The 17,285-nt window shown below is 38.0% G+C and overlaps 1 protein-coding gene across 2 annotated transcripts in view; it reads left to right on the top strand.

Annotated features, from left to right (window-relative positions):
- LOC107681559 (protocadherin-7-like) overlaps positions 1-17,285 on the top strand; it is a 152,817-nt gene that overhangs the window by 72,124 nt on the left and 63,408 nt on the right. The window contains exon 2 of one of the 2 annotated variants that reach the window (XM_016477870.1): positions 2,493-2,709. The exons of the other annotated variant lie outside the window; for it this stretch is intronic. Within the exon in view, the coding sequence (XP_016333356.1) occupies positions 2,493-2,709 (217 nt within the window). The remainder of the gene's footprint in view (positions 1-2,492; positions 2,710-17,285) is intronic. 2 annotated transcript variants of the gene reach the window in all.

Genomic DNA, 17,285 nt, shown 5'->3' with positions numbered 1-17,285 from the left:
TAACACGCACACACACACACACACACACACAAACACACACACACACACACACTTTTTACCAAGATAGTAAGAAAAAAAAAAGGTTTGAAGAGACAGAAAATTAGATTGTTTATAGAATAGAGTTACTTTTGAAATGTATGCAAATCCACTGGGTATTCTGCATTTTTTTTAAATAGTATTTCCACCTACACTGATGAAACCCCCTAAAATTACAGGTATTCTTGTGGCTTTGTATTTGAAAATAGCTCTTCAGTTTCCATCACTGCACATTCAATATTTAGCATGTACAGTCATGGCCAAAAGTTTTGGCAGTGACATAAATGTTGTGTTTTGCAAAGTTTGCTGCTTCAGTATTTGTAGATTTTGTTCCACGTTTCTATGGTACACTGAAAAACAATGATAAGCATATCATAAGTTTTCCTCACTGTGCGTGCAGATGCTCTCACAGCAACCTGCTGCCATTCCTGAGCAAGCTCTGCACTGCTGGTTACACGATTCCGTAGCTGACTCCTCAGGAGGAAATGGTCCTGGTGCTTGCTGGACACTCTGGGACGTCCTGAAGACTTCTTCACTGCAGTTGAACCTCGCTCCTTGAAGTTCTTGATGATCCGGTAAATGGCTCTTCCAGGTGCAATATTATTTGTAGCAAATTCCTTGCATGTGAGGCCATTTTGATGCAAAGTGATCTTGGCTGCATGTGTTTCTTTGGAGGGGTGAATAGAAAGACAGAGTAAGGGCTGCTGTTACATAATGTATAAAACTAAATGTTATAATGTAAGATTGATCTATAAAAAGCATTTATTTTATTTTTTTTTTTAGCAAAAAAATAATCAGCGTTTGTATACAGAGTCGTACACTATATGTCATACACTATTTTTTGTATTATTGTTAATTCAATTGTAATGGGACAGTTAATCATTTTGTTGGAGTTTAGCTTCTTTAGCTTTGGTTGAATTAACATAGGATTGTAGTTTTGTTTATCAAATATTTAATTTCATTTCATTCACTTTAATTTATTTTTAATTAATTAATTTTTTTTATTTATAATTAAGAAAAGTTGTTCTACATCAAAATATAACCTAGAAATCCTCTGTTTCCTGCCATGACCATCATAAACAATAACAGGTTTTCTTTCAGTTAAATTGTGTTGAATTATGTTTCAACATGCAGCACACACAGACTAAACAGCCCCAACGATCAGTGTAGGATAATTTGAGTAAGTAATAGGCTGGAGAATGAGAAACAGAAAGAATGATGGGAGGGTGGAGGGATCACTTTTCCTCCATTGTCTTCTCCTCTTTTTCCCCTCTGCTTTCATTTACCTTTCATCTCTCTCTCTCTCTCTCTCTCTCTCTCTGTCATGATCTAATTTCTCTCGCTCTTCCAGTCACTCTAGCTCAGAGCCCATATGTATCGCTTATCTCAATGTTTTTCATTGGGATATGAAGGACAAAAAGTCCTCTTCTAGTTTAACCCATCCTTCATCTACTGGAGCAGTTCAATCGGGGCAACACATTAATTTTCACATTTAAAAAGTCCTAAAGGATATCAGTATACCACTGTAGCTAGACGTTTCGCTTTGATAACAGCAGAAAACAAGTACAACAATAGTTCATCACTTGATTTGGTTCTCTTTAATGAAACGAACCATATCAAGTAGACTCCATGTCCTTCCTAGTTTAATTTGTCTCTGCTCTCTTTTTGCTGGATCTCAGCACAAACCAAAATAATGTGTCTCCCTTCCTGGCCCACTGTCAGTCATCTCCTCCAATTGTGCTGTCTTGTGTGCCATTCGTCAAATGAGACAACCCGTGAGGAAGAGGAAATGAAAATCAGAGGTTCAGAGCGCAGAGCACAAATTCACATGATCCTCCGTGTACCAGTTTATTACTCCTGTGTGCATCCTTTCACCTATTTGTTCTTTAGTTACTTTGAAAAATGTGTGTGTGTGGATCCATGCGCTTGTTTATTAGCCTGTAGACATGTGTTCCATTCTGTCTCCCACTGGGACCATACTTGCTCCTCTTGTCCTGTTTTTGCTATAAAATAAACCACACAAGGAGACTTTGATGTCCTTCAGACCTCCGCCGCTATATTTAAACCACAATGCCTAGTGTGGCATCTGTACTTACTCCTGTGGGCATTGAACTTACTATCCTACCATTTTTTGTTCATGTGAGAATCCATTAAACAAGTGCTGTGCAGCTCATTAGTATTGTTTTGTTTATTTATTTTATTTTTTTTAGCTTCCCTTGCTGAACGCTGATTTCAAGCTACATATATTTGTTACTTAGAGAGAGAGCCATTAATTCAGTTGCTGTTTGTGTCGTTTTGTAGCATGTAGCGCAGTGCGCTTATCTAACTAGAGCTACAGTGAAGTACTTTTACTGAGAATTATCCACCCACACCCCCCACAAAAAAAAATCTACCCATCAACCCCTCTTCTTCGACCTCTTCACTCCAGTGACCCCCAGCAATCTCTTCTCTTGTAGCCGTTCCGCCGAGTGACCTTCTCGGTGGTGAGCCAGCCACAGGACCCGCACCAGGGCTCGCTGCAGAGCTGCTACGACAGTGGCCTGGAGGATTCGGAGACGCCCAGCAGCAAGAGCTCGTCCGGCCCCAGACTAGGTGCCCTCCCTCTACCCGAAGACGCCTATGAGAGGACTACGCCCGATGGCAGTGTCGGTGAGGCAGAGCATATGGAAAATGGTAGGGGCAAACACAAAAAAAAAAGATAAGTCAGAGTTAAGCTAAACAGCTAAATAAAAAGAGACATACTCATCAGTCAACAAGATAGGGAAGTTCTCACAAAAGGCCACACACTCACACACAGCTACCCTGACACTACAGTTTTACAGATGCTGGGTTATACGCAGATATGAATGGAAAGGGCGGAATAGGTTGGAATTGCTAGGTTTGACTTACAATCTAAGTATGAAACTGTGATTGTAGTGTTTAGTATGACTGGCTTAATATATATACACAGTTCATTTCTATTTATTTTGCTGTGTTTACCCAGTAAGAGCTAAAGGTTGGTAGTATAGCCTACTAGTTTTTCAGTAATCACTGTCACTATGTTATGCTGCTGTGCCTATCGCGCTCTTTATATTGTAGGAGTTTAACAGGTGAAAGGGCTTGAAGAGTAAGAGCATGTATCTAGTTTCATTCAGTGGCTGACTTACCTATCTCCTGTTGAAGCTCTCTGTGGTCAACAGTTACCTCCATTGTTAATGACCAACCAACCAATGTTGGGTCTCTATCAATGGAGCCACTGTTGGGGTGGTATTGGGTAGCAGTTGTCAAACATTAAGGGCTGTCTTGTCTACATTTGATACTTTATCAGCAACAGGTGTTTATTGTGTGAGCTCAGCGTGCCATTTTCTGTGGAATTTCTGTTCTGCTTGCTCATAGGATTACATGCTAGAAGAGCAGGTGTGAGTGTTTCTCTTAGAGTCAAATTATCAGGTCCATAGCACTAAATTTTTAGTTTGGGTTTGCAGAAGGTCGAAGGTCAAAAGCCTCAGAAATTGATGCTAGACTGTGGAAACCGCTGAAAATTAAAACTTTATCACAGGGAGAACATTGGCCTAAATATAGATTAAATAGGCTTCGTGGAAAGGAAGTTGTTTTACCCCACTTGCTGCGTAGGATCTGAAGCCTTTTGCATTTAGACAATTCTGTGCCAAATTAGCCTAAATTAAAGTCTGGCTCTAATTCAGACTAAGCTAAAAATAATTGGTAACTTGGTGATCAATGCAAGGCTGATTAGATCAAATTGAGAATTTGGCCATCAGTCAGACCCTCTGATGGAGAGCAGGAGGGAAAAGTAAGGAAACGTATGCTGTTGGGTATTGAAAAGCTGTGTATAGCCTCACTTGTGACATACATGGCTTATATATTTTATAATACTAAAAGACGTTGTCATTCCATTGTCGGTATTTCTAAGGTTAGGAAAGTTAACGATGTATCTGATTGTGCTATCATTGCATTAATTCAGCCTCAAACGCTACACTTCCAGTAAATGATGGACATTTGGATGGATGAATGCACAGAGATGCAGGCACACACATTCTCTCTGATGTTTTGTTAGTAATCATTTAATGATCCGTTCCTCTTCTCATCTAGCTCTCTTTCTATCAGCCTTCTCTCCCGTTTTCTCTCTTGCCACCTCACGTCTCTGCCTTTTCCCTCTCTTCCTGTTCCATTCTATCTTTTTTGTAAGATCTTTCAAGGGCAGATACAAACAAACAGATGAATCACTTTCAGATAAATAAAAGAGATGCCTCACCCTGCTGCTCCCAATCTTTAGGACAATCAGTGTGTGTGTTTGTGGGGGGGGGAGGTTGTTAGAGACCGAGAGATATAGGGAAAATAGAAAAATCAGGAGACTATGTTCGGCTTAGAACTGAGCAGAAGTGAACATTAGTACAATTGCTTATGCAGTTAGAAGTTGACGCTGAAAATTTTCAAAGCTGACGTGCTTTGCTAGGCTCATGCATTATCAAACATCACACACAGAGACTCAAACACACTCAAATACACAGCCAGTCACACTTGCGACCCTGCAAAGTCGCTGTTAATGTCCCTTTCATGACAGAGATGTCCTGAGCGTGTGTGTGTGTGTGTGTGCGTGCTCTATAATTGGCTTAGGCATGCTGTGGGTTAGTTCCGCTTTGACAGAGTCTTTTGGGTCGGTGTTAGGTTCGTTTAATGCTTTTAATGCTCTCTCAGGGGACTTAGACAATATCCATACTCACTTCTAAGTGTGTGATCATACATCTTGAGTGTGATTTGGAGATTTGTAATGCCTTAACACTAAAATACAGTTTTGTTATTATACAAAGTGGTCTTTTGATTTTAGAAATTGCTGTACATTGTTTTGAAGATCTGATTAAATGTAATAGTTTATACATTTACTTTGCTTTTTTTATATTAAAACAGTAATTTGCATTAATACCGCTAGTTTACATAGGGTCAAACGTCGACTTCTTCTTCTTCTTCTTCTTCTTCTTCTTCTATGTAATTGCATATACTGTAGGCAATTTTGAATTATCAGATTCACATTTAGTAAGAAAGCTGTCATTTGACAGATGCAGGGATTTATATTTACTTTAAATAATTAAATAGCTCTCCTTCAAATTCATATTCATTGTAAAATCAATTCATTTCATAAAGAATATGCAATGTCTAGGGGTGCATATGATGTGCACATATGTATTTTAGGGGGGGAATTCTAGGACTAGCACATTTTTTTATGTAAATGTACATTATTTTTAAAACCAAAAAACCAAGTGTTATTTGTCAGACTTTCAGTGTTTGTTCAGTATATGTTGTTTTTTTTTTTTCTCAAGAAGGCAACTTGGTTTTGTTTGAATTAAAAAAAAATAAAAAAAAAAAACTTTTTTTTTTACTAGCTTAGTTGAAACACTGCAAGCTGTGCTTAATCGTGTTTTGTAAGAAAATGAAACAAGGTCGTCTTGCTCCGTCTGTAGCACAACAAGACTGCAAAGAATGTTGCAGGTTTTTCCATGTTGAAAGGGTAACATTCTCAGAGTCCTTCTCATGGAAAGCACTTAATTAAGTCGGTTAAATGGCAGTCATTGCCCCTCACAGTGATGCTTCCCTAATGCTGTGTTACAGCTCTGATAACCTGAAGTCAATTAAAATATGGACGGGAGATCATACACACATGCGCGCACCCACGCACACACACACACCCACCCACTGCTGTACTGTAGTTAACAGATGGGCAAAATGCCATCACTTGAAAGAAGGAATCACTGAAGGTCTGCAATTGTGGTCATTATGCTTGTGAAGTATGTGTGTGATTGGGATCCTGGTGAAGTTTTTGTTGTGAGTGTGTTTGTTTGTTTTGGGATTAAGGTCATGGCAGGAGCTGGGCATCCCCCTAATGAAGAAACCCTGCCGTGAAGATGGGTTTTCCAAAACACACACTCTTTCTTTCTTTCTCCCGTTCTTTTTCAATTTATCTTTCTCTTGCACAAACAAATGTCAAGGCAGCACAAGCTGCACAAACATATAACATATCGACAGTGCATAACGATTAGATATTTCCTCCTTTAATGTGCACATGCATGTACCTGTGAAAGGGAGTGAGAGCCAGTGAGAGAGTGGGAGAGAGAATGATTGACTCTCTGGAAAAATCCTGCTCTTCGACTTGCTCGTTGTCAATCGATGATCATCCAGTCAATACATTTGCTCTACTCCTCGTTTCTTATCTCTTCCTTCTCTCTCTTCACTCCCCTGTGTTTAACCAAGGGACTTGCATCTTCTCTCCCCAAGGGTTTTTCTGCTTTCCAACATCATCACTTAGATTTTATTATCCTGTAACTTTGTAGTTTCATTATGGCAGACAGACAAACAGATAGAAAGACAATGCTCTATTTTCCTGTTGAGACAGTGGAGCATTTGCCAATGATAAAGATAGCCTTTCTCTAGAGGAACACTGTGCAAAAATCTGACCACCGTTTGAACCCTGGAGACGTCTGTCTCTAGAGTCTGCTTGTTAGGCTTTAAGTGTTTCTGTAATCTTATCATGACTGCGGACAGATACTGGGTGTATAATATGTCTCAAAGCAAGAATAGAGATCTAGCTGAATATAACCTCATATAATCAACAGCTGGTCTCGGATCAGTAGAACCATTATTAGTGCAATTGGAGATGATAGGAACTGAAATGATCACTTCAGATCTGTGTTTATGAATCAATACAAATGACAGGTTTTTATTGGCAATTGTGTTTCCGGATTCACTTTCACTATTCCACATTGATAGATATAGATAGAGCAGCATTATTTTGATATTTGCTATTTAGTGCTGTACACTCTTAAAAATAAAGTTGCTTTTACAGTTTTAAGGTCTTAAAATGTTATTTATAGTGGACAAAAGTTATTTAGATTTTTAGAATGCTCTTCACGCTGGGGGGGGGGGTGTTCTAACTTTAATGTTATGTGTGATTAATACTGTATTTTGATGTATTAATAGAGATCAAGTGTGAATTATAAAGAAAATGGGAAACTTAAGTATTTTTGTCATCAGCAAGAAAAAAAGAACACATTTACACATACGAAAATAAACTTGCTTGTAGCTCTAAAAAATAGTATTTGTTAACTGTAGAATTTACTCATACCTCTCAAATTGGTCTTAGCAACTTGGTCATTAGCAAACAAACAGATAAATAAATAAATGAACACTGTGCGTTCACTCACTTCATTAGAGAAGCCGGATGCAGAGGGCCAGATGGCAATGCCAGTCGCTTTTAATTAAAGCTATTCATATTTCAAGAGCTCGGTAGAGCCTCAATCCAATAAACCTAATTTTTTTATTTCACCAGAACTCAAGCGGGGCCGATAATTCTAGAGAGAGAGAGAGAGAGAGAGAGAGAGAGACAGAGAGATCACTAAAGCAATGACAAGCATCACAGGCCACCTTTACATGCCATTTGCATTTATTAGAAAGTTTGTGTGTAACCTTTGCTATTTGTTTCTTTGTTTGTTTGTTTGTTTGGACTTTGTGGCTTCAGTTAGTTTGGGACAATGGGAGCGAGTTGCTGTGGTTGGTGTGTTGAACAAACGTCACGTCGGCAGGCCTGAGACTCAAGGTCATTTGTTATAGTCACATAGTGCTAAAGAGTTAATAGAGCTCTCCTTTATCAGAAAATTGGAATCAGGTTCAGGATTATGGGCAGGTTGCTACACTTGTAAGGTTAAGTGTGTGCATGTGATATGTTTTGCAGTTGATCTTATTCGCTAAAATATACACTTGCATTCTCATGTGTATTCTGTCTTACTGAAAAAGTTACAGATCATTAAACAGGGTTATTAACAACCAAAGCACATATACTAATTTGTGCTCCGACCATTATTCAAACAATCATGTCTTGAATTCCTTTCACAAACAGGAAACATGCAATTGGTTAAGAGGTTTTACTATAGATACTCGTCTCTGTGTTTGAGAAGATAAAAACAGGTATTTTCGGTTAGTTAGTGGTTTGAATTGTATAACCACATCATATTTTACTTCACTCAGCAATTCATCTTCCAGTTGCTTTTAGATGAGACTGTCAGGACGTTTAGTGCTAGGAGGTGAAAACGTGCGGATTTTCTTAATCAGTACAAAACAAAAGCAAGCTTGCCCCGATAGCGTGTGCGAACTTCAGGCTTTTGGAGTTCAGTGAAGTGGCAAGTATTGTTCAGGCAGAGTGCCATATTAGACCTGTATAAAATAAGCACTATTTCACTTGCATTTCCTGCCAAGTGTTTGTGCGTCACCTGGCTTTTATGAACAGGTGGAGCCTTCCTGAACATAAAAAAACACTAAACATTTTAGAGGCTCTGCAGTTATGCAGGCATTACTGATGTCTACAACTAACTGCCCTCTAAGGTTAACAAAAAAACAAAAAACAATCTGTCTCACTTTGGCTTCTAAATTGTGGTTGCTTTGTTCCAACAGCCAAATCATCCACAATGTTGTACCTCAGGAATGTGTCTCTCATTATCTCAAATAATCCTAATTTATAAATTCAAAGGGTGAGAGGGAGTTTAACAACAGAGTTAAGAGGGTGTTTAACCAAGTTATGGTGGAATACATGTTCATGCACGCAATATTTTTGTCAATAGTGAGTCAAGAGTGTTCTGGTTTAAGACTGTTAATTTAGTTTGGTTGATTAAAGGGGTCAAAGAGTACTATTATTTCGATTCCTCTCTTTGGATTAACCAAGCCAGTTAGTTTTATGTTTCAGTAAAGCTGTTTTTCAGTGACAGAAAAATTATTGGTTTTCATGTTACATGTTATTTTTGCATGTTTCTTTTTCCGGCATATTTGATTGACAGTGCAGCAGTTAGTTTCTTAACTTTTGACGTCCTGTTGTTTAAGCCAATCATTCCCGGAATTCCCAAAGTCCTCTGACTGGAAGTAACCCAGGGGAATAATGAGTCAGAGATTTGCTGAGCTTGTTGAAAGAGTCCCAAGCTCCAAGGCTTGACAAGCCTTGGGATACATATTCAGTAGTCCGAGGCTTGTTAAAAGGAATCGCACAATAGCCTCACTACATAGAAGATTTAGCGTTTTATCTGTTCTGCAGCCAAAATATAGATAATTCTACAACCCCATTATAAAATTACGTAACTCTTTCATGTCAGAAAATACTTTTAACCTGTACAGAGCTGCATGGAGAATAGTTTGAATATTTATTTGAATTAAAATGCATAGGGAAAAAACATGAGGGCAAAAACATTTCACTCTCTCTGGTCAAATGCATTTTATTTACTGCTATTTTTAAGTTCTTGGAACATTAGGGTAATTGTGGAAGGCTGTTTCTTTGAGTGCTCTTATTAAAATCCAAGGCGGGCATTAGCAGAGATGGCCGCAAGACCTTTCAAATAAATTAGACGCTCACCATCACTTTGTGGCAAGACTTTGAAGTACCTGCAATCACATCAGGTGTCGGATCAGCTTAATTACCGAGCTGGAAATTAAGCATGATAAAGCGAGAATGGAGGGAGAGAGAGATTGGAGGAAGGCAAAAAGTCATCGAATCTGTATCTTAACACACTGAATATCATTAACCTATGATTGCTATTGCCTGCCAACCGTATCACATGACTACCGTTTGCACCACTGAGACAACACCACTCGTCTATGTTTAGCTAAATATGATGGATCGCTTTGCGGTGAAGAAGAGATTAACAGCGGTACTTTCACTATCTGCTTCTGTAGCCCCCTAATATTTATTTATCTCGCTGCAAATTGTGATCCATTCTGAAAGGTTTTCCAGTGGTCCATTTGGCATTGGCCTAGTATAAATCTGCTCCTGTTTTGAGATGTATGAGTAAACTACCACAATGCAATGAGAGCTCAAGGCGCCAGAGGAGGAAGATGCATCTCTGCAGCACCAGCAGCAAAGCCACTGAGGCCTTTGGCATTCTTTTCTTGTCTTCTTCCTTCCATTCACTCGTCCTCCTCCTTTTTGTCTTATTAAACAAGAAACAAGCTGGTGTTCCGCTCACACAGAGAATGAATGTAGGTGAGGCAGAATAAGTGTGACATGAGGAGATGTTTCTGCACGTGTCAATTGGTGGCATTTGGGAGGTTCACCTCAATGCTCTTGCTGTACCTCTGTCCCACACTTCTCAGCACGAACTGTGACCTTTCACGAACAGAAAAGCGACAGTCTCTCAAACTATCACATTTAACGGAATTAATCTCTGTCTTTCTAAAAATAAACATTGGAAAACCATGCAACAAACAGACAAAAAGAAAGAATTCTGTCATAACTGTTCAAGTCATGCATTATGGCAGCATTTTCTTTTTATCAGCATCTGAATGTTTTCCAAGCAAGTGCCTTGATGTCTAGAAATTGCATGTCAATTGAAAAACAGTGCAAGGTCAGGGAAAGAAAGGAATCGTGGCGGCAGCTAGACAAATAAAATAAACACCTGACAGTTCAGGGAATTATTTTTGTCATTGCTTTTCATTGGGTGCCTGTTGTGAGGTGAATATGCATTGGCACATAATTATTGAAATGTCATGTAAAATATGCCTGGAGCCTGACAAATCTCATTCAAGTCTTTCCAACAGCTGTATGTTCCCTGGTGCATTTTGGTGGTTTAGTCTTTTTCGGGCTGCAAATATTGGCAAAGTAGATGCACAGCCACAAGAAATGCATAAAACGCACACACGCGTGTTCACCCAAACCTCACAGAGAGCCAGGTGATGGCAGTGTTATGTCAAAACAAGTATATACAACTTTTCTACTATGCGCGTTTAACCTCCCACATACCACATCACACAAAGGGGCCGATTCAGCAAACAAAAGAACAAAAATGTTCAGAGGTACAAAGAGCGCAGACTTTGAAAGAGGGATGAGTGAGCCCTAAAGGGAGAGAGAAAGATTGTTTTTTTCATTATGTAAAGAGAAACCAGCATAAAATACTCCAAGACGCAGACAATTACCTCAAGATCACATGGCTCTGACAGAAAAGACAGAAGAAATGGATTTCTAACCCTTGCCGGAAAAAAAGGATTAGCGACTTGAACAAAAAACAAGGGAGACACACCTGTTTTGAAAGGCCTAGAATGTGAACAAAAGGTATGTGTGTGCCGTTCAGGGCTTTTGTGTGGTTACTCTAAGGTAATAATGACTAGCCATGGGCAATATGAGGCATGGCCGTGGAGGGAGTTTACCAGCACCCGTGGCTCTCTGAGTTTAGCCAGGGACTTTTTTATGTTCTCCCCATCAATCTAGCCTTCCATTCTCAAAGGACTATCAGATTGTTTTCTTTCTCTTCCTTTGCTGCTTCTTGTATCCCATTGTTTTCCATCCCATGTTACTGTCAGTCTTTCCTTCGCCCCTGCTGTTATACTTAAAAAATTAAACATGAGTTACTGATCTTCTTTCTTTCTTTCTTTCTTTCTTGTCTTTAACTTATTGTGTTCATGTTGTATTTAAAAACATTTTTGCTGCTACTGAAGTGGGACACAGTTAAGGTTAGGGGCAGGTTTAGAGTTATGGTTAGGTTTAAGGGTGGGTTAAGGTGTTGGGGTAGGGCCAACAATGTTATTATAGATGTAATTACAAAAATTAATCACATTTGTAATTACATGTAGACACACACACACACACACACACACACACACACACATATATATAGTGATATCTTTGGATAAAGGTGTTTTTCTATTTTTTTTTTTTTTTTTTTTTTTTTTTTAATACAAGTACAATGTAAAAACATGTATGTATGCAATAAATTGATTGTATCAAATGATTAATTTAAATGTTAGTACATCATAGTTAAACACTTAATTATTTCTTTCTTGCTTTCATTCTTTATTGCTTTCCTGCTTTCTTTCTTTCTGATGTTTGATCTCCATGCATAGGCCTCCTTAGACGCAACATTTGCTGTAGTGAAGGGGGCTATTGGTGGATGGACTGACAAAATGATAAAAACCACCCACACTGATTTAGTGCCACAGTGCTTGTATGATCTGACAAAACCGGAGAGAGGTTTTAATCTGTAAGATGGGTTCTTCAAATCCACTCACAATACCCACAAACAATACACCCACCCCTGAGGATGCACACACACAAACACATGCAGAAGCCAAGCGACAAATTGGAATTGAATTCTGCATAAGGCCAAGGCTCAGCAAGTAGGCTATGGCAAGAAATATTTGTGTCCGATTTATCTGCGGAAAAACTAGAATGAACCCCTCCCCACAAGCCGCCTCCATCTATTGTATTGTTTGTAAGCTTTTTTTCTCTTTCTCTCCCCCTTTTCTAGCATGTTTGTTATAACGGAGGTGGCTTTATATGCAGTGGTCACTATTATGAAAGAAGCTCTGTTCTTTAGAGGCCTTGCATACGAGTGAGGATGTTTTGCTAACAGGTGCAATGTTAGCGGCCTCATTTGTCTTGAACACACAGAGGTGATTTATTAGATAGTGCAGGTTCCCTTCGGAGGAAACCGCTAGCTCTGCTGTTACTGAACAATATGGCTGACTGTGCTGCCTGTATATGTAATATTAGGTTAGTCTGCTTTGCAAGGCATCCTTTTAGTGTTGAGGGTAATGTGTTACTCCATTTATGTGTTATTTTTCTCTGTAACAAATGTTAGAGACTATTTTCAAAAATTATATTAATATTAAAAAAAAAGTCAAGATGTTACAAAGGAGAGCATGGAGTAAGATGTAAATTCAGGTTTCTCATATGAACACATATATTGTATTTTTTATGTTAAATTATTATTATTATTATTATTATTATTATTATTATTATTTTACATGGCAGGTAAAATTAATTTTATGTGAACGCAAAGTTACCAAGATCTATTTAAACATGGTAATACACATGTTGGATAAAACCATATTTTTGGCTAACAATTTGTCCTGGATTATTAAATGAAGCATTTTCCCCAAAGTGAGAAAGGTGTGTCAAATGAAGTTTTACCTCCAAAGCCAGAAAATACTATTACACTGTATAAATTATAACAAATACATTACAAAAAGTTGAAAGTAGTTTAACTTAGTTTATGAAAATGTGTATAATGCATAACAGAAAAAGTCTTTGAAGAAGGATAGTTTTTTTTTTTTAAATTGGGAAGTCATATTTCTATGGCCCTTTTCACACACACACACACACACACTATGATTGATTAAAATCTGTACATTTACCATCCATCAGAAAGAATATTAAGCACTTAATGACTGACACTTTGATTTGGCACGTGTATTTGCTCAGACTGTGCTGAAATTGGCAAATCTTAACAGAATAGAGAAATGAGAGACACAAATCAAATTTAAGGACGGCAAAACTGCTTGAGATCAACAAAGAGGTGTTTTAAAGGTTTCAGTCATGTCACAAGAAAACTACATTACATGACTAAACCCAGCCTTGACTTGACGAGTATTTGACTGTCCTAATGGTTTTCAAATGTTCACGGCCATCACCATTACTTGGCAAATTGCCTTTTTTTTTTTCAACAAAGACTAGACTTGGGTAAATATTTTCCTCTAATTATGAGCAGACATCAGACTAGCAGGAGCAGGCTGAAAGCCTTCCACTGGAGACATTAATCAATGCTAAAACAACATGAACACCACTTTCACTCATCTGTCTGAATGACAGGCCTCACACTGCAGGTGAACTTCTGCTGAGTTCAGACGATGTCAAGCTTGTGCAGCCTGGTGAACTATATGATCTAATTCAGAGAGTGAATGAAATAATTGATGGTGCAGAGAGTTTTGCTCTGGGGGTGAGACTGAGAAGAAATGGGCCACTTTTTTAGAGGAGTTAGAGGAGAAAGAAAGAGAGAGAGAGAGAGAGAAAGAAAGAGAGAAAAAGAGAGAAAGAAAGAAAGAAAGAAAGAAAGAAAGAAAGAAAGAAAGAAAGAAAGAAAAGAGTGATGGGAGAATCTATAAATTGTGCAAGGTAAGACATGTCAGTGAAGCGTTCGTCAGTTTAATTCCACCTCACCTTTCAAATCACCTCGAAAAATCGCCTTTCTTTATAATAAATAAGTACGAAAAATGGTACAATTTTAATACCCGCCCATTTTTAATATTAATCAAATGGGTCAACAGATTATCAGCCAAGACCTGATGGTTTTAGGCTTGGGACTTACAATTTCCTGATGGTCTATATTTGTGCTTTTTCTTCTTCTTCTTTCATCTCCCAACCCTTTCCCTCACTCTTTCTTGTTAATTTCATTTAGTTTTATGTGCATGCGTTAAGCTTGGATTACTTTTGCTTATCCAACACTAGCTGTTAAATCTTCCTTCTTGTCTCTATGTAATTTTGGCCCTATATATAATCTGCACATATAAATTAATCCCACCCCTCTGCCTGGCAAAGAAAGTGCCGATGGAGGCATTGTAGCAGTGAGAATATAATGCTGTACAAAAATAAATAGTTTTAAAGCTGACTGGCTCTGGGTGTGTTTGAGAAATAGTAATAACAGATGTTCTTTATGTGGGATTTACAATGATGCATGTGACAGTGTACAAAAGTCTCGTTCTGAGTTTGCAGCGGGGCCCAGAGGAAAGACACTTTATCTGTACAAGGTGATTAGGAGAGAAAGAGGTTTACTGTTTATGAGCTCGCAAATCTCCTCCCGACTCAGGTTAGTCTTTGGTCTCTGTCTGTTTGCGGGTTGGAATTACTAAGGAACATCTTCCTTAAACCCACAACCAAGGGCCCTGAGCACCTCTGCATTTATTACTGGCTATGATGGTGAACTGTCAGGAGCAAAGAGACTCTGCAAGATGGCTGCCAGTGGAGAGAATGCTATATTTTAGAGCTCCTGCCAAATGCAAATTTACCTCCAGCCTCCATCCAGAAGTCTGAGACTGCATTAAAACAAAATGGAACTCAATTTTTTTGTTCTAGCATAGAAATATACACAATGTTTTTGGATTTGAATGAATAAATGAATGAATAAATAGATTACAACATAAATAGTAGATAATTAATATTCTTAAATGTGACCCTGGACCACAAAACCAGTCATAAGTAGCACGGCTTTATTTGTAGCAATAGCCAATAATACATCGTAGGGGTCAAAATTATAGATTTTTCTTTTATGCCAAAAATCATTAGGATATTAACTAAAGATCATGTTCCATGAAGATATTTTGTAAATTTCCTACCGTAAATATATAAAAACTTCAGTTTTGATTAGTAATATGCATTGCTAAGGACTTTATTTGGACAACTTTAAAGGCGATTTTCTCAATATTTAGATTTTTTTGCACCCTCAGATTCCAGATTTTCAAATAGCTGTATCTCGGCCAAATATTGTCCTATTCTAATAAACCATACATCAATGGAGAGCATATTTATTCAGCTTTCAGATGATGTATAAATCTCAATTTCAAAAAAATTACACTTAAGACTGGTTTTGTGGTCCAGGGTCACAAATTATGTTCCATTTCAGGTCACTAGAAAATGTGTGACATTGACCATTTGAACTCAAATCTTGGTGGATTATTAGGTTTTACACAAACCTTTGGAGTTTGTGTAAAACTCGTGCAGGGCCTCAAGATTATTTAAAATAAGACAAAACAAGTTTTAAAATAAGCTAAAACAACTCATGATTTAGCTCTTCTTACATTTAATTAGTTGTAATTATAATTATTTGAGTTACTTATTATCTGTGGACACTCCTAATTTCAGTAAATATTACCTTTGAATATTGCTGTGGACAGTAGGGGGACTTGGAGTCAAAAAGGTTGAGCATTAACAATAATTAACAATGATCTAGAAGGACAAACTTTATTCAATAATTCAATAATTAAAATGTTCACTCATATTGTTGTGCTGACAATATCAATTGTAACACAAAATGATGATCATTGAATTAGAACAGTACATTATAAAACCATTTTCACTGGTGACCTTAGACTTTTGGACTCCACTGTATCCACAAAAATCCCCATTAATTATCACACAAATTGACATGACTCAAAACAAAAGCCCCTGACACATTTCTACAGTTTTTGTGTCTTATCTGTTCTTAGATGGGTAATTATTGCACCCTTTCTCCTCTCTTCCCCGGTAGCTCAGGTGTTGCCGTCCCTTTTGTAATCATCTGTTTATGCTGCATTCTTTAAAATCATTCCCCCAGTAATCATTCTGCCCACCAGTCCTGTAGAACCCCTATTCCTCCTGCCTGCCATTATTTAATTGCAAATCGTCAGGAGTCGGTAGTTTGGGGATATGGATGTGTCAAATGCTTTGGAAACGGGAGTTTTCTCGACATCCAATTAACAAATGCTCATTTATCATGGCGAGGCATCACAAGGGCCCGCCATCATGCATGTTAATAATAGTATCATAAGCAAGTTCAAAACACCCATGCCCCAGCAGGTCACTTTGCAACATTCATTAGAGAGGAAAAGGGTGGACAGAGAGAGAGAGAGAGAGAGAGAGAGCGAAAGAGATGAGAATAGATGCTGTGTCTGATTTAGAAACGAGAGAGGATGTGGTTGATCATGTCCTGTGTGGTTGTATGTGGTTACTGCAGTATCAACGAAGGACACTGGAATATGTGTGTGGGTGTACGCTGAGAGAGAGAGAGCGAGAGAGATGAGAATAGATGCTGTGTCTGATTTAGAAACGAGAGAGGATGTGGTTGATCATGTCCTGTGTGGTTGTATGTGGTTACTGCAGTATCAACGAAGGACAGTGTGTGTGTGTGTGTGTGTGAGAGAGAGAGAGAGAGAGAGAGAGAGAGAGAGAGAGAGACTGTCTCTGGTTTCAGAGCCATATTTATGAATGACGGCCTGCTCTCTCTCTTTCTCGTCTTTACACAGTCAAGTTAAAGGGATAGTTCACACAAAAAAAAAGGAAATTCTGTCATCATTTACTTACTTTCGGGTTGCTCCAAAACATATATGATAAATAATAAAAATGCTCTGTACAGCTTGCATGCTATATTTCAAGTCTTCTGAAGCCATATGAAAGTTTTATGTGGCAAATAGACTTAAATGTAAGTCTTTATTCATTGAAATAATTGACATGAAAGTTTATGGCATAACTCAGACTTTTTTCAGTTGATAAGTTGATCTGGTTCACAAAACTGGTTTGAATGATTTCTTCACGCAAATAAAATATTCAAAACTAAATCTTATTTTCCACAGAAGGAAGAAAGTCCTACAAAGTCCTACATAAGCGCTTTGAGTACCCAGAAAAGCGCTATATAAATAATAAATAATTATTATTATTACATTTGTGTAATGATGATTAGTAGCCGTAATTTTTGAGCTAT

Source organism: Sinocyclocheilus anshuiensis, unplaced genomic scaffold, assembly GCF_001515605.1.
Source record: "Sinocyclocheilus anshuiensis isolate Anshui unplaced genomic scaffold, SAMN03320099.WGS_v1.1 scaffold1648, whole genome shotgun sequence".
NCBI lineage: Eukaryota > Metazoa > Chordata > Actinopteri > Cypriniformes > Cyprinidae > Sinocyclocheilus > Sinocyclocheilus anshuiensis.
Note: the sequence above shows the minus strand (reverse complement) of the source record. Positions and strands in the feature narration are given on the sequence as shown.